Source organism: Fulmarus glacialis, unplaced genomic scaffold, assembly GCF_000690835.1.
Source record: "Fulmarus glacialis isolate BGI_N327 unplaced genomic scaffold, ASM69083v1 scaffold27099, whole genome shotgun sequence".
NCBI lineage: Eukaryota > Metazoa > Chordata > Aves > Procellariiformes > Procellariidae > Fulmarus > Fulmarus glacialis.
In genome coordinates, this window is record NW_009234286.1 from 1 (window position 1) to 22,552 (window position 22,552).

A 22,552-nucleotide genomic window follows, 5' to 3' on the forward strand; every position below is an offset into this window, starting at 1 on the left:
CGGCTTCAGAAGGGGCTCTCTGGTCGTGTGTGACGAAGTGGCACTGCCCGCTTTTTGTTGGGCTTCACGGTTTTCAGAAGAAAAAACTGAAGGTGTCCCCAGGTACTTTCCTAAATCAACTGCAGGTTTTTATTGCCATGTTTAGGAGCAGGTTCTGCCGGTGTTTGGTACAGAAAATGAAGTTGTAACTACTCCATGTCTCAGTGGAGTAGAAGGGCTAATAGTATTTCAGGTACTGTGAGACCTTTGGGGAAGGCGTTAGTAGCCACCTCACGCTGGACTTAATTGTACTGACGTGACTCCATGAGCAGCTCAGCCAGTCTAGTGACTGTCTGTCACTGAAATGGGGAGGTCCTGCTGCCTTTCCTCTGCGTTGTCCTCTGCTCCCACCTGCAAGCTCCAGTCTGCTTGCTTGTGTCACTGCAAGAGAAAACAGAAAAAGGGGAGGAAGAGGAAAGCAGACTGTTCCTGTGGTGTTCAGTCCTTGATTGCCAACATCTGTACCCAGCTTGCATGAGTTAGATATCTTTGTTTAAAACTTCACTTTTAGAAATCCCTGCTTTTGATGCTTTGCTTGTCCTGTCTTGCTTTGTTAAGCCGTTTGTGCCTTTGACTGTAAAGCGATTGATTTGTCCTGAGGTGTGTTGTAGAAGACTTAGCCCTTAAAAGGAGGGAACCTGATCAAAGTGCTAGTGCATCATCAGGGCGTGTAAGGACTTCTGAAAATGACGTTGTCAGTGTGGACAGGATCGTGAGGAAGAAAGATTACAGTGATGGTGAAGCAGTGTGAATAATAATACATTTATATTGCAAACTTTGTAAAAAGGAAGCTTCTTCTGAAAAGAATGCTTTGTTAGTTAACTAGTTACTCTTGTCTTTCCAAGACTGCAACAACAAGGAAAATTGATGAACTAAGTTTTAAACATTGTCTGGTACTTTGTTTATGGATAATTCAAGGCCATAAACTGTTGCTTGCTAATATTTCAGCAAACGTGTTTTTTTTTAAGGCTGGGTTGTGTGAAAATAATGTGTCAGTGACGCTGATGCTTCATGTTGTCAGTGTGTATCTTATTCCTGTTCTGCCAATAGGCGAAGAAGTTGTGCCTGTGTTGTGTGTACAAAGATTGTTGTACCTGTGCTCTGGTATGGTGCTGTTAAAAACCCTTCTTTCCACTGTGATAGCCCTTTTTGTAAGGTGCAATTTTAGACTGAATTGAAGCAGAAGTGTATGAAAAAGTTACTTCACCAGAGTTTGTTGTCAGTTAAGTTCACAGTTATAGGGGCAGGGGAAGCTACCTGTGTTTAGGAGGCAGTAGTTCCTGTGGATAAAATTATAAAATTAACTATATACTGCATCTCTGTGTGTGTATCTTTAAATAAGGTTATTTCCACAAGGAATTCTGTCTTGAATTTTTTTTTACAACTTTAAAATGTGTTCTAGACTTGTATAATAAGATTCTAGCCTAGCCATAGATACCTATATTATTATTTTTTAAATGATTCAGCATTTCTGCAACTTTATTTTCCAGAACACTTGCTTACAGTGCAAGCTGTGTTAGTCCTTTCTTCAGGAAGTGTGTTATAAGTGGGTCATTAACGTTGCCAAGGTGTGATTTGCCTTTTTTTTTTTTTTTTTTTTGTATGGTTGGTTTTTTTTTTCCACGCAGGGATTTAGCAGTCTGCTGTTCTGTCAGGATTGTGTATAGTTATGTGGATGAGGAAGTGAAAGTAGAAGAAAAATGCCTTAAACTAATTGAATGTATTCAGAGAAGACAAAATGAGAGAAGGTAGTTAAGATGCATGGTTGGTTTGAAATTTGTGAGAAGGAAATGAAAGCATAGACAAAATGGAGCACTATTCATACCTGGGTTTGTGATTGTTTTTGGTGCATTCAGAATGCTTACTGGAGACAGATGATTTTGAGAGCCTGTAAACCAGTGTAGGTCAGTTATTTGGGTAAAGCAGCTGCAGGTTAGGACAAAACAAATAGCAGTTGGAATGTTGGAGGGGCAAGTACACTGTATCTGCTACACTGATAGCTTGGAATAAAATTTATTTTCATGATGGGAGAAAGCTGACTTCTATTTTTAATTACAGAAGTCAAGTTCAAGACACAACTGGATTATGCATTTTTATGTTCTGGTTTATTTTATAGGCAAATAAGTAAAGTATTGTAGAAAAAATATATTTGAGATTTTGGACAAGGCTCTCGGGTGCTCAGTTTATTTAAAAAGAACTCTGTAATGTTAAGGACTAATTCCTTGGTAAGAGTGTTCTCGGAAAATACGAAGTTAGCATAGATTTTAAAATAGGTCGATCTGTGAATGTGTTGGTCCAGCTGTCTTATCTTAAAGAGTAGCTTAATTTTTTTGCATGTGCACAATCTGTTTCGTGGAAGAGTTCACTAAAAAAATAGAAACAAAGTGAAATATTTACAGGCCTGTGATCATTCAGACTGATTTTTATGGAGTTGTTTAATATTAGCAAAAATGAAAAATTTAGCTACATCTTTCTGAAACAGGTGGGGACAGTTTGTGGTCAAGAATTCTGTAGAGGTATTTATCAGTGGTGTGGTTTTTTTGTTTGTTTGTTTGTCCCTTTTTAGGTCTCTAAACATATGAGTCTAAATGGGTGAATTACTTTTTTTAGTAACAATTTGATTCCTTTAACTGGTAAACTGTCTATCTTTCTTCTTACAGAGCTAAAATCATCAGTATTTGATGACTGCAGGAAAGAGGAAGAATGGAAGGTATAGTTTTGTTATAATTTCTGTAAGAATGTTAAAATCACTTGAACAAGTAATCTGTATCACTGAGTACATGAAAAATAAGTATCATTTAATGGCTGTCACTTTCACTTAAATTGTTTTCTGTCCAAGTAATGGATTTTAGTTCTGTTAACTCAGATCTCTGTATAATACGTAATGAAAAATGTACGGGCTAGCATACTAAGAACAAAGGGTTAGTTGTCTCAATTCTTTAAGTGTTGAAAAAAAAAATTAGAAACTGTTTCTGTTTATCTTCACTTTTCTTTTGGAAGACTTGCACTTTATTAACTTCAAAAATTATACTGCTGTGCAATACATGTGGAGCAGGGTTAAAAAAAAAGAGGTCCTTAAGCTGTAAAACAGTTTTAGAATAAGTACAGATATATTTAAGCAGGCCATGGGGTAAATTAATCAGGAATTCAAAAGACTTGTGTCAAAGTGAAAGTTTTTAAATACTTTCTAGTAGGAGTAGTGGGGACAAGCTACTTACTTAAGATGGAGCTCATCTTTTGAAATCCTGTATGTAGGGAGCTGCCTTCTGATGCTATTTGAGATTAATTTCCCACTGCAAAGTTGCTATATGCAGGTGATGAAAAGATATAGAGTAATAAAATAGATTTCAGCTTCAAATTTCCGTGGCAAGTTGTTAAGGAAATAACATGGGTTTACTATAGCTGATTAATTTATCTAAATGCCTGTGGTTTTTTTTAATATATTTAGATAATTCTTTTAGATGATTACACCACTAAATTACTGTCACTGTGCTGCAAAATGACTGATCTACTGGCAGAGGGTATCACAGGTAAGCATAACGCTTTTTAATGTACAGATAGCAATATCCTGATAAGAAAAAGGGAAGGAATAAAATTGATGGTACCCTTGCAAGAAATTGTCTTGATTTGGTTGATGAGAAGTAGCTATGGGATATTAGACTAGCAGACTTTCTGGCTTGTACAGTAATTACCCAATTGTGATTTTTTTTTTTTTTTTTTTTAAAATGAAAAATCAAATGTTTCTCTGCCTAGAAGCTAAAACCCTTTTCATTTCAATCTTTTTGCTAAAGATCACTGTAAGTTTTTTTTGGTGTTTGTTGTTGGTTTTGTGCTTGGGGTTTTCTTTTGTTTTTTGTGCTTTTTTTTTTTTTTTTGGAGGGGGGGGGTGTGTGTGTGTGTGTGTGTGTTTTGTTTGCTAATGTCCAGGATGGGTTAAATGAGTTATCTGTCACAGAGTGATTTTTTTAAGGATATTATCTGTCTGTTGAAGTTAGGGGAAAATGAGCTCAATAGAGAATTAAGTGAATGTTAGTAAAACATACAAGAATAGGCAAATTGCTCTCCGTGTTTTTTCCTAATGTGTTCTGTAAATCAGTAATATCTGCTGCTTTGATTTAATTTATGCTCATGAACAGTAGAGTTAGGATACAAGGACAGAGAAACTTAAGTACTAAAGACAAAATGAGAACAGGAGACAATAACTGATGAAAGATGTTTGCAAGCAAGTGGATGTGATAGAGGCAAGAATTTAAATTTGAGTTCTATGTTGTGCAGATATGTTTTAGCCTCTTCTCAAAACAAAAGAACTTTCCGTAATTTTTAAAAAAAAAACAACAAAAACACAACAAAAACTTGAAACTAAATTATATCAATGATTACTTTAACTAGAATAAAGCAACATTAATAGTAATTGGATTGTCACTTTTCCAAACAATTTGCGAGTAGTTTCTAGTGGAGTGGAGTTTCTCATCTACTGGAATGTCTGTCCTGTTCCTGGATGTTGGCCACTGTCAAAAGTGAATAACGGATGGATTGTGATAGGTCTCAGTTATGCAGTATGCCTGTTTAGAAGAGACTTTGTTTTTCTACATGTGTTTTAAAAAAGTATTTTCTCTCTAGTAAGTTTTATGGGCTTTTCTTCCCTACAACTTAAAGAAAGGATGTTTTTCCTATCATAAAACACTTCTCAAAGTTGCTTTTTATGATTGACTTTTCAATAATGTTTACTAGTGTGTCGTGCTGCCAAACTTTTTTCCTGCCTGTTTTTGAAATTGAAATGAATAAACAAAATGTAAATCATCTAGTTTTTAATTAGCTTTAGGTTTAGTTTTTTAGAAACACTTTTGTAAGAGAGCAGTATTTAGACTTGTTATTTTTCCACAAGTAGCAAGACTTTTCTTATTCCAACTATTCAGTATAACATGATTCTTCTGGAAGTATAATAGCAAAGCTGTATACATTTCACTTTCTGGAGTGTACTTTTAATCATAATAAGTACTGCTTATCCTTCGTGAGAAACTTTCAGTGAGCATGTATACTGTTCATCAATAAGAAACCTTTTATTTTTAGTTAGTACACTACTGAAAAGAACCTGTCTTTCCACATCCAAATGTCTGACATTACTTATCTTCCTTGTTCCTCCCCCTCAAAATTACCGAGGAACATGAATCTGTCTGCATTCTCAAGCTAATGTACTGCAACACTATATAGTAATGACTTTATTAAACAGAGAAAACTAAGAGTTGAGTGAAGCTGATTTGCTGAAAAGGTCTAATTTGTGCCTGCAATTATATTGAAACAGAATAAGTGCACAGGAAATAGGCAAACAAAGGACAGAAGAGGCTCTAGTCCAAAATTGATGCCCTGCATAGTTTCATTCTACCTCCCCTTCAATGTACTGGAAAAAGAACAATCTTGCTGAGGCAGTTCTCTTGCAGGATATTTCATACTGGGCCCCATAGTTTGAGCATGCTTGTATTGCCATAACTTTCTGTGTGAGGGCAAAATTCTGCTTATGTAGAATAGCCAGGAAAAAATTAGTCCTACAAATTTAGTTGACACTAGACTGAGGGTTGAAGAAGTCTTGTAGTAACTTGCTGTATTTAAAATAATAAATAAATAAATAAAAAATCAAGCCTCTCTTGGCAGAAGGTAGGTCCTTGCCACTAGTTTTGTGAACAACTTGATTAGTGTTATTTTATTTTTATCACCTCTATACTAAAATGTGTATGGTGCTTTCCTTACAGATGCATAAAGCTCTTAATTATAAAAATGTAATATTTCTTACTTTGTAGTGGTGGAGAATGTGTATAAAAACCGTGAGCCTGTCCCACACATGAAAGCAATATATTTCATAACTCCCACCAAAAAGGTTAGTATTTTAAAGGAGAGCGTAGCAAGATCTTTCAGACTGAAAAAGCAATTTTATTTTAAAATATTTATTTACTGTGTAGAACTATGCAGTACTTAATTTTTGCATTTTGTGTGATGCTCCTCTGTGTGATGCTTAGTTTTCCTTAATGAAAAGACAATGCAGTGTCGCCATAGAGTATGTTGCAAATGTGTACCTTTTGATCAATGGAGGCAGTGTTTCACTGCTTAGATATTAGTAACCTCACCGAAAGAGATGTGTTATCAAATAATGATGCAATACATTGAACAATAGAATTCAAAGTAATGGCTCTAATAAGAGATTACTGTTACTTCCTAAAAATTCTTGGGAGAATATATCTCAGCACTGTTAGAGGTGGAAAATGACGCAAGTGTCCTGCTTTGTTTGCTTCCTAAAGTGATCTTGGTGCATGACTGACCTTCTGTAATTGTTTATTATTCTTGGTCTGGAATTAAAAATCCTCTACTTAAGTGTTTTCTCTTCTTAGATGTTGATTTGCAGTGTTCCTAAGTGGGACTGGGTAATTAACAGGGCAGGAGGAGAGGAGAGGAGGGAGAAGCTTTGTCTGGTATGGGAGGAAAGGCAAAACATTAATTATTTTTTCTTTTTTTTTCTCTACCCTCATAAGTCTGTAGATGGCCTTATTGATGACTTCATCACTAGATCATCCAGCAGATACAAAGCAGCATATGTGTATTTCACTGACTGTAAGTAAGTTTTTGTGTTGTAGTTTGGTAACTTTATCTATGTAAATAAGTAAGCTTCTCAACTTTCTTTTCTGTAGGTTAGTAAATGAAAATTTTGGGTCCTGTTTCTTGAGAGAAGATTTGAGACTCAAGTCATTAAACATATTTGGGTTGCGAGAACGTGGTCACTGTGCCATGTGGCAATAGTCATTTCTTTCACAGTTACCAAATGATGTTGATCATTCCCCACCTCAGCTTTTAATTTAGGTAATCTGGTTTTGGTTTTAAGTATTCCAGTCTTCTCCTATGTTGGAGAGTGTGGAGAAAGACAATTCAAGTAAAACTATGTATCTCGTATAAACAAAATAGTACTCAAAAATATAAATGCATGAGAATTTGCTTCAAGAACAATGTTTTGTAATTGGTAATTTTAGGTAATTCCTTCAAACTTGAGCCAGCTTTTTTGCCATCACCTGAAAGAAGGTGCCTACTTAGCCCTTGCATGCATGATATAAATTGCAAAGCAGAGACAATTAGTGCAAATGGGGTTAATGTGACTGCATGTTCCTCTGCAGTCGGTCAGCGTGACTAAAATGTCTGTGTAAAGAAGGGAAAACAAAAAAACCAAACATGCTGCTGAAGGCAGGGACTGAGTTGTGGCTGTCTCTGTGGATGTCCGTGGATGGTGCGTATCTGCTACTGTATGTTACCAAAGCAGTTATCAAATTACTATCAAAAACTTGGTTTCTTGTTTCATTTTATGCTGATGCGGCAATTCTCATTCTGGAAAAATACTGCTATCTTGCTGTATGTTCCTGTGTTGCAAGTGTGCAAGCTTTCAATTTGAAAACTTGCCAAAGCTTTTCATGTTGAGAGGAGTTAGAGAAATAGCTCTGTCACTTTCCAGTCTGTGTAGTATTAGTGTTCGTGTCATCCAAGTATTCCTTAAATTCAGTTTCTAGACGGGGATCCAGTGTAGCCTGTAAGGGTAGTGGAACACATTTGAGATCTATAACTAAATTCCTTATTTCTCTGTGTTTTGATGTTTGATATGTACACAGTATTTATCCCTTTAACCTTTTTGTAGCTTGGGAAATGTTTTCTCCCCTATATGAGGGGAAATAGCAGAAACTTTTGCTTTGTTAAAATCAATATCCTTCACTGCTACAGACTGCTAATGAGTGTCTCAAAGACAAAATATTGATTATACATTCTCTTTCACCTTAGGAAGATTTGGCAACTTTTTTATATGTTACTATTAATTCATTCTTAATTTAGAATTGTCTATCTGTTCTGAATACTGTAAGTGTAAAGTGAGTTAACAGCTGGAACGTGCACAAACGATTTATGCTTAGAATCTTTTTTTTTTCCGTAGTCTGTCCTGACAACCTCTTCAATAAAATTAAGTCTTCCTGTGCAAAATCAATAAGGAGATGCAAGGAGATCAACATTTCCTTCTTCCCATATGAGTCTCAGGTGAGTTTCATTCTTTCTCAACAGCAGAAAATAGTCTGGAGGACTATTTTCAATGTTGTTGACCTGCTAGAAAAAAAATAAATAGAATGTAGCTTTTTTTTTTTTAAGGACAAACTGTATGTGGTATCTGTTGCCGTTTTGGCATATTTCCAGCGCTTGCCTATATTTTTCAGATGAAAACAAATGCTCTTGTACTTAAAGGTTTGCTGTTTGCACTTGACCTCTTTGCAAGACTTGGAGTCAGTTGCAGTAGAGAGGTTAGAGAAGGAATCTATTCCTTAAGAGACAGAAAGTATTCTGGCTTGTCTTCAGTAAGCAGTAAAGTCTGTTACTGCTTATACAGAGGTATTATTTTGACAGACTAGGTAGGTTGGTGCATAGGAATAGGAATAAGTAGAACTAACTACTTGGTGAAAATCAGAAGAGGAGGGCAAACGGATGAAGAGAACTGAAGGGGAGGGGAACAAAACCAAAGCCTCACAAAAAAGAGAAACAAAAACCATAACAACTTGGCAGACTTTTTATTGAGAGGAAAACATGGAAATCCATGTTTTTCTCAGTTAAAAATTTGAGACCACCATTGGAAACCAATGGGTGGTTTCCATGTGAAACCACACAGTGGGTACTGTGTTGAGAAATAATTTTGTTGCTCATATACTTCATCAGATACAGAAGGCTGAAATGCACTCTGAGACTTACTAAAACAGTGAAGCCCCCAAACCCTGTCCACTATCGGGAGTTGTGTAACTAACCGTGAATGTTTCCCACAAGTCTTTCCTGTGTTCTTCAAACCTTATGAACATATCAAGGGTCAGAACTCTTCTGTATACCAGGTGGCAGGTGAATACAGGAGAGGTTGCTGCTATCCAGTTTTACTGTGATGCAGTTTCCAAGTTTGGAGATGCACTCCTTTTTATAATACGGGTTTTTTATTATTTAGATTGAGAAGCCGTCCGAGAATAATTAGTGTGGTGGTTTGTTTGTTTGTTTTCCAGTGGTGTTGATGTTCTCAAGCTTTGTTTCAAACTGTTTTTGGGAGTTCTGCTATAGCTGCTCTCAAGAAAAAGTTGTGTAGCTTCCTCTACCAAATAAGGCATACAAAAATTTTTTTGTCCTGGTTCTCTGAAGGACTTATTATGAAAGTAGAAATTGGGACTACTTTTCTAAAGTTGAAAATAAGCAGCACTTAGTCTCTTCTTGCTTTTAGTTTAGTTTTGTGTTCTTGGTATTTTGGGTTGTGAGAACATGTTGAATCCTTAGTGAAGGAACAGAGAATGTTAACTGGTTTTCCTAATGTAAAATTCCTGGGCCTGCTTTCTGGGGTGATAAGAGTAAATAATTAGTCTGAGCTCTGAGCAAAGTCCAGGTGATTATCTACTCAAAAGAAACAACTGTCTTTATCTGGATGGACCTTCTTCTTTGGGTCTGTAGTTAGAGAGTCCATCTGAAGCTGGAGAAAATCCATTTACTGACAATGGGATTGTTTCTATGTTTGCATTCCATTTACTGTTGAAAAAGTTTTTCTTCTGTGTAGTACTACACATCTTTTATCAAGGTTTAATGCGTTTAAAGAATTTCAATTCTTGGAGGTAAAGTCTTCATATAATAAAAAGATACAATATGTAAAATTATATTTTAGACAAATTTAACTTGATACCTTTTATGACCGTTCTGGTGTTGCATTGTATGGCTCTGGACATACAATCCACTGGATTGTATTTAGTTCTGCCTGTCTCAGGTCCCTCCATCTGTACAAACAGTAAGCAATTTGAAAATTATAGTAATTTACGTAGGGGAGGAGAGCAATAGAGGAAAAGAGTGTGAGAACAAGAAGCAGATGAGCTCAACAGGACAGAGAAAGAGGACTGAAGGTATGGGTTTGTTTTTTTTAAAGGTATATTATGTATGACTTTCATATTACAGCATGTAGTTTTAAAGTATTAGCAATTCTTTTACCCGATATTTTAGAAATACACGATTTAAGCAATTTTTTTTTTTCTTGGTTGTGCTTTACATAGGTATTTACTCTAAATGTCCCAGATGCATTCTACCGCTGTTACAGTCCAACTCTGGAAAAGACAAAGGATAAAGATGCTGTAATGCAAGTAATGGCTGAACAAATTGTTACCCTATGTGCCACACTAGATGAGAATCCAGGAGTACGATATAAAAGGTGGGGCGAAAATAGTGTTGTATAGTGGAGTTGCTTTCACTTCTAGGACTTCCCACGTTGTTTGGTAATAGCTTGAGGCTGCAGCATAGTTTCTTTTATTGTGGATTAATTGGTTTTAACCCACAACTCTGAAATATGGAATGATAGGATTTAGTGAAGTATAGGCAGAGCAGTGAATTATTTCTCTGTGTGTATTCATGTAACAGTACTTACTATACCCTGCTTTGTTATGAGCTGCTTGTTTCATGTTTGGTCACTAGGATGACACTCTAATATGCTGCATTCTAATATACTGCGTGCATAATCCTGTAACAGAACTGCTGCTGTTGGTAGTTTTGCAGCTCCACTTGGCATCAAGGAATTTATAAGTTGCTGAGGCAGATGGGATCAGGATTTCTTTGTAGTAGAGATATTGAGGAGAATACCTCTTTTGAGCTTTGATAGAGAGTACAGAGTAGTATCTTTGAAGTCAAAGCAGGTATCTGAAATTACGCTCAAGAATTGCTTTCTGTGGTGTAACGTGAAGTGGTGCCTTATTCTCTGCAAAGGTAACAAAGAAATAATTGCTTGACTGTTTTTTTCTTTTCTCTTTCTTTTCTCTCTTCCTTTTTTCTTTCTTGTTTCCCGCCTCTGAGTGAGACTTTTAGGTGCTGGGCCATATGCCAGCTAATGTCAGTTTTTTGGCTGAAGCTGTTTCTACTGTGTGAAATACCTGAAGCATTCAAAGAGTCGAATTGTAATGTAAGAGTGAAAATATATTGGAAATACCTAGAATGGAGTTCAGAAACTGCTCGTGAAACCGGAGGATCAGTCTAGGGAGTTCTTTCTGTTTTAAAGGTAGCATTTTGGTGTTTTGATGAAGAAATTTAAGTTATTTCTGCATGTTTCCTTTTTTCCCAGCGGACCATCTGATAAAGCCAGCAAACTTGCACAGCTTGTTGAAAAAAATCTTGAAAACTACTACAAAACTGATGAGAAAAGCCAAATAAAGGTAGAAAGTGAACTAAAATGTTCGCTTCTTTTTTGTAAGTCTGGGGGGAAAAAAAAAATCTTTGGAATATGTTTTGACAATAGGTTCTACAAAAACAGATTTTATTTATTAATAGTTGGCATTTAGTTGTTTTTGTCTATGAAAGTAACTTAGAGGAAGTAACTGGTACAGTAAATCTGTATGTAAGCAAATATAATTTGTGTGATCAAACTAATAGTACTTCAAAAATTGGCCCTATGATAATGTGGGGGATCATACAAACCTGGAAAAAAGTGGATAACTTTTGTTTTAACCTCACCTTCCATAGGGCTATGTGTAAAAGGGACTTAATACGGAATTGAAATGTCTCCCATTAAGGGATTTATTGTCCACAAAGATACAGCTTTTCACATAAATCTTTTTGATCTGTCACTACAGATCGGGGCAGCTGCCTAAACACAGAAGTATGGGGTAAACCATTCTGACTTGGTGACATTCCATTCTGCTATAGAAATAAATGTACCTGATGCTACTGCCACTCTGCTAAACTCCAAAGTGAAACTTTCAGTTGAATGTTTAGAGATGGGGTTTTTTTTCTGTATTGCAGCACAGTATGGATAATCTACTCTGAAATACAAACAATACGCTTACTTGTGAAAAGTCAGTGGGAGGCCTTTTTTTGTGTGTGGTTTTTCTTTTCTTTTCACTTTTTGCTCATTAGGTGAGGTTACTGGATGCATTGCAATGGAATAAGAGCATTGCCTTAAAATTAGTATTTAAAACTCCTGTGTTCTGGTTATCACTTTAACATTTGTTTCTATTTATGTTGATAAACACTTAGACCATACTTTTTAGGTTTTTTCAGTTATTTTTCCAAAAATGTCTGCAGTCCTGTAACTTATGTAAATAGATTTAACATGCCTTAACTTTGTACTGTATGTCTTAACTTTACATTTATTTCATGGCTTTCTAGGCTAAAACCCACTCCCAACTAATAATAATTGATCGTGGCTTTGACCCAGTATCAACTGTACTTCATGAACTCACCTTCCAGGCAATGGCATATGATCTGCTACCAATTGAAAATGATACTTACAAGCAAGTACTTTTCAAAAAAAAGTCTAAACGCTTGATTCTTGATTATAAAATCTATGGAATTGTTTAGCTGAATTGCACCATAGCAATACTAGCTGCTTATATTACGTAAGGGTTGCTTCACTTATTAGTCTTTCCTCTTGGTTTTGTAACTTCTCCTTTTTGTTAACTTCCTTATTTAGTTGAGATTAGGTAGGCTCTAATTAGCATTTTTGCAAAGTTTTGAGTCTAACAAATTGCGTTTTTTTTAAAAACAAGGAACTTTGTACTAGACTTGAAACAGAACCTTGGTAGTGCATGTTCAGGTTCTCTACCTTTTCTTTCATATTCTCAACCTTCTTGGCCTGACAAGGCAAACAAGACCAGTAATAGAATACTGAGAAAAAGCTTAGTTGTTTCTCGGGAATGCTCGCTTCTATATCTCCAGTGATTTAATATGTGTAGTTGTTAAAACTTACATGTTTCTATCCTAAATGCACACTTAGGTAAGCCATGTTCAGTTTATAGTCTTTATTTTATCACTGTTTGGAATAGCGTGACATTGTTTTGCGTAAGGTACGTACTTTGCTGTCGCATTGTTCTGACACCAAAGATTTTGGTAAGACTTTGCTTTCTGATGACACACTACAGCAAATAATACCTAATTGCCTCATTGTTTAGTTAAGTAAACAGGAATGTGTACCTTCTCTGTCAGAAACAGTGAGTGAATGTTTTCATAGAAAATGTAGAATTCTGTGAAGCTGAAATTACAATTAATCTTGTAATTTTTTTTGTATTTTTCTGCTTTCTGGCCGTACACACTGTGAGTTTCTGTAAATGTGAAAATGTCACGTAGTACGATTGCTATCTTGCTTTATAGGCTTCTTTCTGTTTGTAGAAAAGTAATAGCTGGTCTGTAATGCTGTGAAGCATATTTCTTGTATATGTGAAGTAACTTGTCCTACATAGTCTATTTTGTGGGTGAATGGGACTTCATTTTCCTTCAGAGTTACAAAATGTCTTACAGTAGATAGAGAAAGCTGCACTTTGCAGTCTCAATGTGTATTACCTTGCACACAATTTGCATTTGAAGCCAAAGGGGAGTTGACATTGGAACTGAGAGAAATTGAGGTGCATGTAAATGTATGACTGAAACTCTAGTTACTGTTGATTTAAAAGAATGTCCAGAAGCTATTGCCCCAAAGAATCATTCTAAAATTCATCTGCTGCTTCTGTGTTCAAAGATGTATCTGTAAAATCCATATGTAAATTATATTGTGTTGGGCAAGAGCTTGGCTTAAAGTGAAAAACTGTGTATGTTACTGCTATTACCACGTGTGTTGATTAAACCATAACAGTTAAGACTCTCAAGAGTTACTAGAAGGGGGAGGGGGGGAACCCCAAACCAAACAACTGTCTGAATTTTCTCTTGGAAGATACAAAACAGAAGGACCTGCTGGGAAGGAACGGGAGGCAATTCTGGAGGAAGATGATGAGCTCTGGGTGAAGATTCGGCACAAGCATATTGCAGATGTGATAGAGTATGTGAATAAACAACAAAAACTAGTTAAAAATGCAAGTTATAAAAGTTTCTTTGAGAGGGAATGTATTTGAGCTGTTAAGAAAGTAGGAATACAGGCAGTAGTGAAGATGGTTTGCAGTATAGACTGCATCCTGTTAAATAATCGATGCCAGGAAGTAAACATACTTTCAAAAATACAGTATGTACAGAGGTATGCAATTTTATTAATATTAATTACAGTTCTTAAGGAAAATAGAAATAAAATTATTTCCTGGGAAGTATCTTCAAATCTTTTAAATCTGAAGGGATTATTTTGCATAAAGTACTAGCAAGTTATTGCGTCAAATGACATTATGCAGATATTATAAACAGGATGTTTAACTTCAGTTTCCTTTGTCAAAAAACACTCTCCTCTGAAGGAGACCTGTATTTGAAGCTTTTACTTTTACTCAGAAGTTGTTGTTGCGCAGTTCTTTTAAGACTTTAAGTAAAGATCTTAGGAAAGATTTAAGAACTGTGGTGCTGTTGCATTTGATTACTTTCCTTTTGTTTTTTTTTTCAGGGAAATACCAAAGCTTTTGAAAGAAGTTTCATCAAAAAGAAAAGCAACAGAAGGAAAAGTAAGTTGTTTAAATTAACGTAGTGTTGTTTTTCCTGGTAATTTAATTATTTTCAGCTGATCAGATCTATGTAATTCATGGACCTATTACAGAAATTGAGGCTTATCTCAATGGCAGTTTTCAGGGGAAAGACAACAAAAAGCAAGGCTGTAACAGGAAGGGAAGGAAGGATGTCAAATATTGGGGGGGGGAATTTTTCAACTTGTATCATTTCTTCACAGTTATCGATATCTGCTCTGGCCCAGTTAATGAAAAAGATGCCGCACTATCGTAAAGAGATTAGTAGGGTAAGGGGTCTTTTGTAACTAAACTTCTCAATAAATCATTTTGTACACTATAATGTTCTGTGTTGGTTTATTCTGTCATTTTCCTGTTAAGTGTGCTGTATAACTTTTCTCCAAATCAATATGTACAGTTTCAAGAAGAAAACTTGTTTCATTTCAGTATGTAAAAAAAAAAAAACACTTAAAAGATTTGTGTGCTTTGAGGATTGAAGATAGCGTAGCAGTTTAATGTTTTAAAAGGTATTATGGGGGTCAATCTCTAAGTGAAGGGTAAAACACAGAGGATGCATGATGATACTGAAGGATAGTTGGAGGATTGACTCTTGTAACAGTAAAAATTATTGCTTGATGTGTTTTGTTTTTTTTTGAAAAAGGCAAGTTATGGCAGCTTGTAATTTTTTTTTTGTATCTTCTAGCAAGTTGTCCATCTTAACTTAGCAGAAGATTGCATGAGCAAGTTCAAATCTAACATAGAAAGACTCTGTAAAACTGAACAGGTATGTTTATTAAAAAAACCACAAACCAAACAACAACTTAACTGCAAATGCAGCTTTTTTGTTTGCAGGCATAGGTGCTTGTTTTTAACTGACAAAAGTAGTGTCTATTTCTTTTTTTTTTTCTTTGTGATCACTTTTTGAGCTAGTAGTGTTAAAGCTAAGTGAGATATACAAGGCTCTTACTCTGCCTATAAAGGAGGTGCTTTTACAGTTTTGGTTTTTTGTCTTAAAATCTGGCTGAGTTATGTAACGATCATCTTTGTGTTTGTTCAAAACTCCTATGAAGTTGCCTTACTATGTTCTGCAGAAGGAAGCCATTTTTAAATGTCTGGGAAAAGCACCTGTTAGGGTGAGACATTACATTGTACCACTAATCTCAAGTTAAAACCTATAAATTTATATTTATGTGAATTCTAGATATCAAACAGTTTTAAATGTTTAAGAGTATTATGTGGTGTTATTGTAATGCTGTAACTATTGAAATAATTATGTCAAAGACTTTTCATACTGAGTTTAAATTGATGCAGCTTGATTGTTTCCTGAAACCTACTGTTTCATAGAAACGCATTTCAGAACACAGAAAACAATGTGCTTTTTTTTCTTAATGATTACTCACTAAACCCACTTTTTCTTAAATTTAGGACCTGGCTCTTGGAACTGATGCAGAAGGTCAAAAAGTGAAAGACTCGATGAGAGTCCTCCTTCCAGTTCTGCTCAACAAAAGTCATGAGAGCTATGACAAAATTAGAGCTATTCTCCTGTATATCTTTAGCACAAATGGTATGATAAGCTGCCCTAGGTTTTTTTTTTTTTTTCCCCTCAGTGCTATGGACTTCAACAAAGTTTTCGGATAGTCCAGTATTTTTAGTTTACTTAAGCATCTGTATTGGAGTTGATGGCCCATTTTGAAAGAGATGCTGTCTATCCTCTAGCTTCTCTTCTCTCAAACTAGTAGCAAAGATATATTGGTAAGGAGTTAAGAGATTGAATACCAGTGCAGATTCATTCAGTATTTTAGCATCGTTCCTGTGCTTGGATGCGTGCAACAGTTTAAATTTTCTCCTTTTCACATAGTATTGAAGCTGTTAGAGGGGGAGTTCTATGTCCATTGCAACCTGAAAATGAAGTCAATATCGAAGAATTTGTAGTAGAGGAGGAGGAAATTCACAGAATGTGGGTCTGAGGAATCTGTAACAATATTGAGTTTTGGTCTCAAAAATGGACCATTAAACAAAATTTTATCTAAAATATAGTATTATGTTAAACTTGAAGTAGACTGGCTGAACAAAAAAAATCCTGGACTAAATAACAGCCCAGAATGTGTGAGACAAAATTGGTCTTACAGTCACATGGTAATTAAGTTGTATGTTTTCCTTATGTCGAAGGAACTACCCAGGAAAACTTGGACAAGCTGATCCAGAATGTACAAATAGAAAGTGATAGTGATATGATAAGAAATTGGAAATACCTTGATGTTCCTGTTATCTCTTCAGTAAGAATGTATTTATTTATTTTGTGATTTATTTATTTTGTAATTTTCCACGCAACCATTTGTCTACAGCTCTTTCAGCAACTCTTAGCAGTATTACCCAGGTCTTTTTCTGGAATCGGGCAATTACTAGGAATTCTTGTTTTTATGATGTGTCTAAGTGGTAAATCCTTTAAACAATTAACATGAATAATTTTCAAAGTAAGATACCTATAATGTTCTTTCTAAAATAATCACATGGTGACTTGAGCTAATTGGTTTTGGAAAGTGCCAACTTACTCAGTTCCTTGTCTCTGAAATTAGTATTCCTAGTGTATCCTGAATTCTACAGGTATTAATTGTTGTTCTTTTGTTGTTACTATTTCTTTATTAATTATTTCTTTAAAATTTCCTACTGATCCCCCCCATCTGCTACTAACTGAGAATAAGTTTCAAAAAACCAAATACACCATATAATACAACCATGTTTTGAAATGCTTTTCAGTCTGCTGCTCAGCAACATAAATACCCAAGAAGGGACCGTTCTTCAGAAGAAACTTTTCAACTTTCTAGGTGGACGCCTGTTATTAAAGATGTTATGGAGGTAAATTTGACCAACTAGGTAATTCATGAGTGCAGTGCAGAAATTTACTCAAGTGAGCAGTTATAGCCAATCTTTTGAAATTCCATAGTATCTTGAGTTACTTTCGTTAAATATGTCTGTTGAGCGAAGTGATCACTTCTAGTCTGTATGTAATATAGAAACATTAGACTGCTGTGTGTTAGCGATGCTCCTTATTGCAGGTAGTTTTAAAGGTGAAGCTAACGAAAGTGAAAGCAAAAAGTCTTTTTGAACAGCTTGTCCTGTGATTGGTAGTGTTTAGAGTAATACAAAGAACTGGATTCCCCCCCCCTCCCCTGCAGTGGATCTTTAAACTGTAATTCAAATCTAAACTGTAGATCAGTAGAGGCTGTAAAATGTTACTTGTCAAAAGTGTAGTTGCTTTGTTCTTAAAGCTCTTACTAAGCATCAGTTAGTGACTGATGTCGGACAGAATAGTGAGTTCACTGGGCCTTTAGTCTGACCCAGTGCTGTCATTCATAGATTGTTGGTGACTTTCACATGTTCATTTGTGTCTTCAGGGGGCCTTAACTTGTCTTATATGCTGCTATAGAGAAATTAAATATGTTAGGGTAGTTACAGATGAAAAGCTACTAGTGAAATCTGAACAGTTAAATCAATATTATGTTTATAAATAAAGCATATGCACTCCCAATTCCTTGTGATATACAAAAGCCTTGTAATAATTTTTAGCGTTACATGGTTTGGCATTTTGCTACATAGGAGTGTTCATGAGATGCTGCTTGCAGTTGGTTGTTCTAAGAAATTGCATATGCTGGCATTAAATTCTAGTTGGACATCCTTACTGGAAGTTGAAACTTGATGGGTTTTAAGTCTACATGGCTGTTGAAAGTGGGTCTTTGTTTTGCGCTTCAGGATGCTATAGAAAACAAACTACATTCAAAAGACTGGCCATATTGTTCCCAGTGTCCTCCTACCTGGAATGGTTCAGGAGCAGTAAGGTAAACTGTTTAATTTCTTGAAACATAATTTACCCATTTCTCAGTATTTTTGTCGTACATTCTAAAGTGTGAAAAAAGTTCACTTACTAAGCGGTAAAATAATTTGTATAAGGTAATGGTAATGTGTAAAACCTGTATTTTTATTTAATCTAAAACATACTGAACTTGGTTGTTAGTTTAATAACTCTTGTTAGCCATGTATAGCTTTTTATTTGGAGTATCTTCTTTTTGCTTCAAAGTTAGAAATAACATTTCCATATTGCTAGAATGAGAAGTTTAGAGCATCGAGCTTTTTAGTGTGAAGTAGTTTCAGGGATGGATTATCAGTATACTGTGACTTAGGCAAAAATAATGTTTTAATTTCTTCTGATAGTTATTTCTGCTGTGGTAGTGATGGTATCATTCTTGAAGTTAATGACTTTAGTAAGTTAAATTCAACTTCTGTAGGCTGTCTCATTCATTAGGGAATATGGGCCTGTAAGATATTTGACCCCTGTTGTCAGGGGATGGCTTAGAGAAGTGAAGAAAAAAACTGTTTGAGGTCTTGAAATGAATTCTCTGGTAATGAATGTGAAATGGTGTGTTCCGTGTACTTGTATATATACTGAGTAGCACTGAGATGTGATTTTAGAATTTTTTTTTTAGCTCACCAACTTGTACTGTCCCTTCTTTCCCCCTTTTTAATCCCACTAGCTCTTGAACTTCATGACCAAAACCTGCCAATTTGACAGCTTGTATCACTTTTGGTAGTGTTATTTATACGGTGAGACAGAATAGAGACGATAAGAGTGTTTCTATCGCAGGAAAATGGATGCTGGAATTCATGAGGGAAACATCATGCGTATCTTAAATGTGGAGGACACACTTGAATTGGAATTTGTACCTTACTAAATAAAAGTCAAAAGGTACAGATACACAGCCTTAGGAAAATAATTTTGTTACTTCCACAGCTAACCAAACTGTTGGTGTGTCCATATATTCTTGGATATGCACCATGATGATCAGTGCAAGGAAACACTGGGGCAAGTCACTGTGCGTTGTAACTGGATCTCTGTCTTACAGGCTGGTGAAATTTGGGAATCTTTTAGGCACCCTAGCAAAGAGAGATCAGGACTGCAGATGATTTAATCTGAATCTGCAATTACTATATGCGTGTTAGAAAGTGTATTTTAAGAGCTTTATTTTGTTGGTTTTAGCTGTCGGAATCTTGATAATAGCCAAATATTTTTTTTTAGAGATTCTGTTCACATTTGGAGACTGAAAAACCGAAGACTCTAGCTTTTTCAAATTAACCTCTCATGAAAAACGCCACTGGAATTGCTAGCATGTAGAATTAAGCTGCTCGGTAGAAGTCCTTTGTGTTTGAGCTGTGTGTTCGACAATGTTTTTGCTTTGTATTTATTTGTCGCCTGAATAGTTTGAGTAATGTGCTAACTCGTTGTTGTTAAAATTCTTTTAATTATAAATTCTTTTGCTGAAATTACAATCAAACCGTGAACTGCATAACAGAAACTGTTACTGCTTGTTAAGTGTATAATTTTTACCAAAATTAATCAGTAAAGCTACATAAGGGTCATCTTATGAAATCTTTTACAGTGCGCGCCAGAAACCTAAAGCTAGTTATCAAGATGAGCGAAAGAGTAGTGCAAGACTGATTATATTTGTGATTGGAGGAATTACATATTCTGAGATGCGCAGTGCTTATGAAGTTTCTCAAGTCTACAAGTCCTGTGAAGTTGTTATTGGTAAGCTTGTCTTGGGAAAAGGGTGATATGTAGGAGTTTACTGCATGTGTTTCTGGAAAATTTTTCTTACATTCCCTAAGTTGGTTCAGTAAACTAATACTATAGCCAATGTATTTTTTAAAACTATGCACTTAGCAGTGTCTTTTCAGTTTATTTAGATTGCTTGATGTTTGGGGGTTTTCTGCAACAAGATATTAAGGACAATAAATACAGTTATGCTCTACGGAAGAATCATCATGAATTAAGTGAGAGAAATACATTATTCAAGTAGCCTGATGTATAGCAAAAAGGATTTAAACAGACCTATATTTCCTTGCATTACAGTTTCCTCACAAACTTTTACATCTGCCTGTGCTTTATCTGCAGCTACACTTATTACTCTCATTGCTTTTGGAAGTAGTAGGAAAGCTGGAAGACTAGTGCAAAATTAATCACTTTGGGAGGAAGGGAAGAGAAGTATTTTTTTTCTTTAAAAAAAAAAAACAACCACCACCAACTCCCCCCAAAAAAACAAAACGGAAACAAAACAAACTAACCCAAAAAAACTTTTTCAGTGTAGGTCAGTTGACTTTGCAACATCTTCTAGTTTTATGGTTTCTTTAGAGACTTTACACAAACCACACCATGATTTATAGCTTTTGCCCTGAAAACTGGAGTAATCTCCCTGATCTTAAGATTCAGCAGTAAATGCATGAATTGCCAACTGGCGTAGTAATCTCTCAGTTAATACTTCAGAGGCAGCAAATACTTGTTCCATCAGCTGCTGTGCTTCAAATAATCATTTCCTGCAATGCTGAATTCCTAGGTGCTAAAACATTTGCATATATGATATATCAAAACTCCTAGATACAGAACCTTACCAGAGACTTGTACCCATCTGGAGTGGCAGCTGGTGTCTGGGTGCAGGGTCATCTAAAGCATTCTAAATGGCTTGAGATGCCGATGACTGGCAATTAAATCTAGTCTTGAGTTTCAAAAAGGATTAAATCTATCTACTGTATTTTTAAATAAATAAATACTTTTCCCTAAAGCAATGACAACCTTGATTCTGAGATCTAGAGTCTGTTACCTCGAAATAGTGGGGTGTGTTGTAGGTGTGTTTGTATGTGTGATGGGTTTTTTTTTTGTTGATGGTGGTTTTTTGTTTGCTGGTTTCATTGGTGGTGGTTGAGGTAGGTTTAACGCTGGTCCTAGTTTTGAGTTGCAATGGAAAGACCAGGACAACAGTTTAACAAGACTGTTTCTTCATCTGAGACTTGTTTACAAAACCATGTTTAGCGTAGGTCACTTTTTGACTGTAATATCTGGCACTAACCACAGCACCATCTTCCCTTTTGGTTAGAGGTGGTTCTTGTAGTTTTGTTTGTAATCCTGATTCCTGAGGGAAGGTGATAACTGCCAAATCTCCATGCTGCTTATTGCAAGATGAAAACCTTCCTGTATTCCTGATTCAGAACTTGAGGAATACTAGCCCATTCAGATTGACACTCCTAAAACTCAAGGTTCAAGACAGCCTTAATCTTAAATAGTTAAGAGTTCCCTTTATAACTGTAGGGTGACCCTTCACGGCAGAAGCTATAATCGCTCTCTATCAGAACAAGAGAGGTAATTGTCCACTCCTGAAGAATAATAAGGATTTTCTTTGCTGCTCCAGACTTGGAATTTTTTGCAAATTTTTCAAGGAAATGTTAATAAAAGCCAATTTTCTGTAACTGATATTTCTGTGGAAAACTACTGTTTGCGATAATCTTTAATCCAGATGGTTTCTTGATTCTAGAGTAAAGCCTGTCATTAACTCACCCTTTCAGAGAATGGGCAGATTTCTTGCAGGCTGGGACAATTGCATACAGTGAAAGTGGCCGAGGTTCAAGCCTGTGTTTCAAACTGGGCAGAGCAGGGACTTGAAACTTGTATCCAAAGTAAGAGTCCTTAATCTGGATGTCTCAGTGTGCAGAAGAGGGACACTGCCAACCTAATGTTGACACTTACATTTATATGATGACACTTTATATGACAACACAGGAAAACACTTTGAACTGTTGTATTTTTTCAGTTTTCCAGGTATGGTAAAAAACACTGGCATGTAACTGATGTGGTGTGTTTTGTTGTGGTTTTTTTTTTTTTTTTAAAAGAGGGAATGTCTGAAAGTCAGAATTTCAGACTGATATAGTTAATACTTATGTTCTTTTGCCAGGTTCTACTCATATTTTGACACCTAAAAGACTACTGGATGAAGTAAAGAGCCTTAGTAAACCGAAGGATATGGTCTGCATTAAGGATGAATAGAAATGGTGATGTTTATGATGCATTAGGAAAAGACAAGTAGTATGTACATATTCTTATGGAATTGACTTCTCTAACTACTGTACCAGGACACTACATGGTTCTGACTAATGGAATGTAATTTTATAATTTAAATTTGCTGCTTTTTTGGGGAGTAGAAGGCAGAGAGAGTAAAAAATCAACACGCGTGTTTCTTAGGTTGTATTTAATATAGACAGTGTAACACTGCAAGTGCTTT

The 22,552-nt window shown here is 35.6% G+C and overlaps 1 protein-coding gene across 1 annotated transcript; it reads left to right on the forward strand.

Annotated features, from left to right (window-relative positions):
* Positions 1–2,705: 2,705 nt before the first annotated feature.
* Positions 2,706–22,426, forward strand: STXBP3 (syntaxin binding protein 3). The gene is made up of 18 exons (XM_009585608.1): positions 2,706–2,749; positions 3,488–3,569; positions 5,835–5,911; positions 6,561–6,639; positions 7,994–8,094; positions 10,113–10,267; positions 11,168–11,258; positions 12,211–12,335; positions 13,748–13,852; positions 14,396–14,453; positions 14,675–14,740; positions 15,154–15,234; positions 15,876–16,014; positions 16,620–16,726; positions 17,208–17,306; positions 18,201–18,286; positions 19,883–20,031; positions 22,226–22,426. Exons 2-18 carry the CDS (start codon positions 3,539–3,541, stop codon positions 22,315–22,317), a joined length of 1,641 nt encoding a protein of 546 aa, XP_009583903.1. The 5' UTR covers positions 2,706–2,749; positions 3,488–3,538; the 3' UTR covers positions 22,318–22,426.
* The last annotated feature ends 126 nt before the right edge of the window (positions 22,427–22,552 follow it).

Bases quoted from the DNA above. Each gene is read 5' to 3' on its own strand.
- STXBP3 (XM_009585608.1), top strand. From the start codon at position 3,539: ATGACTGATCTACTGGCAGAGGGTATCACAG. The intron at 14,741-15,153 runs GTAAGGGGTCTT...TGTATCTTCTAG, and splicing joins ATCGTAAAGAGATTAGTAGG to CAAGTTGTCCATCTTAACTT. The intron at 17,307-18,200 runs GTAAATTTGACC...TTTGCGCTTCAG, and splicing joins TTATTAAAGATGTTATGGAG to GATGCTATAGAAAACAAACT.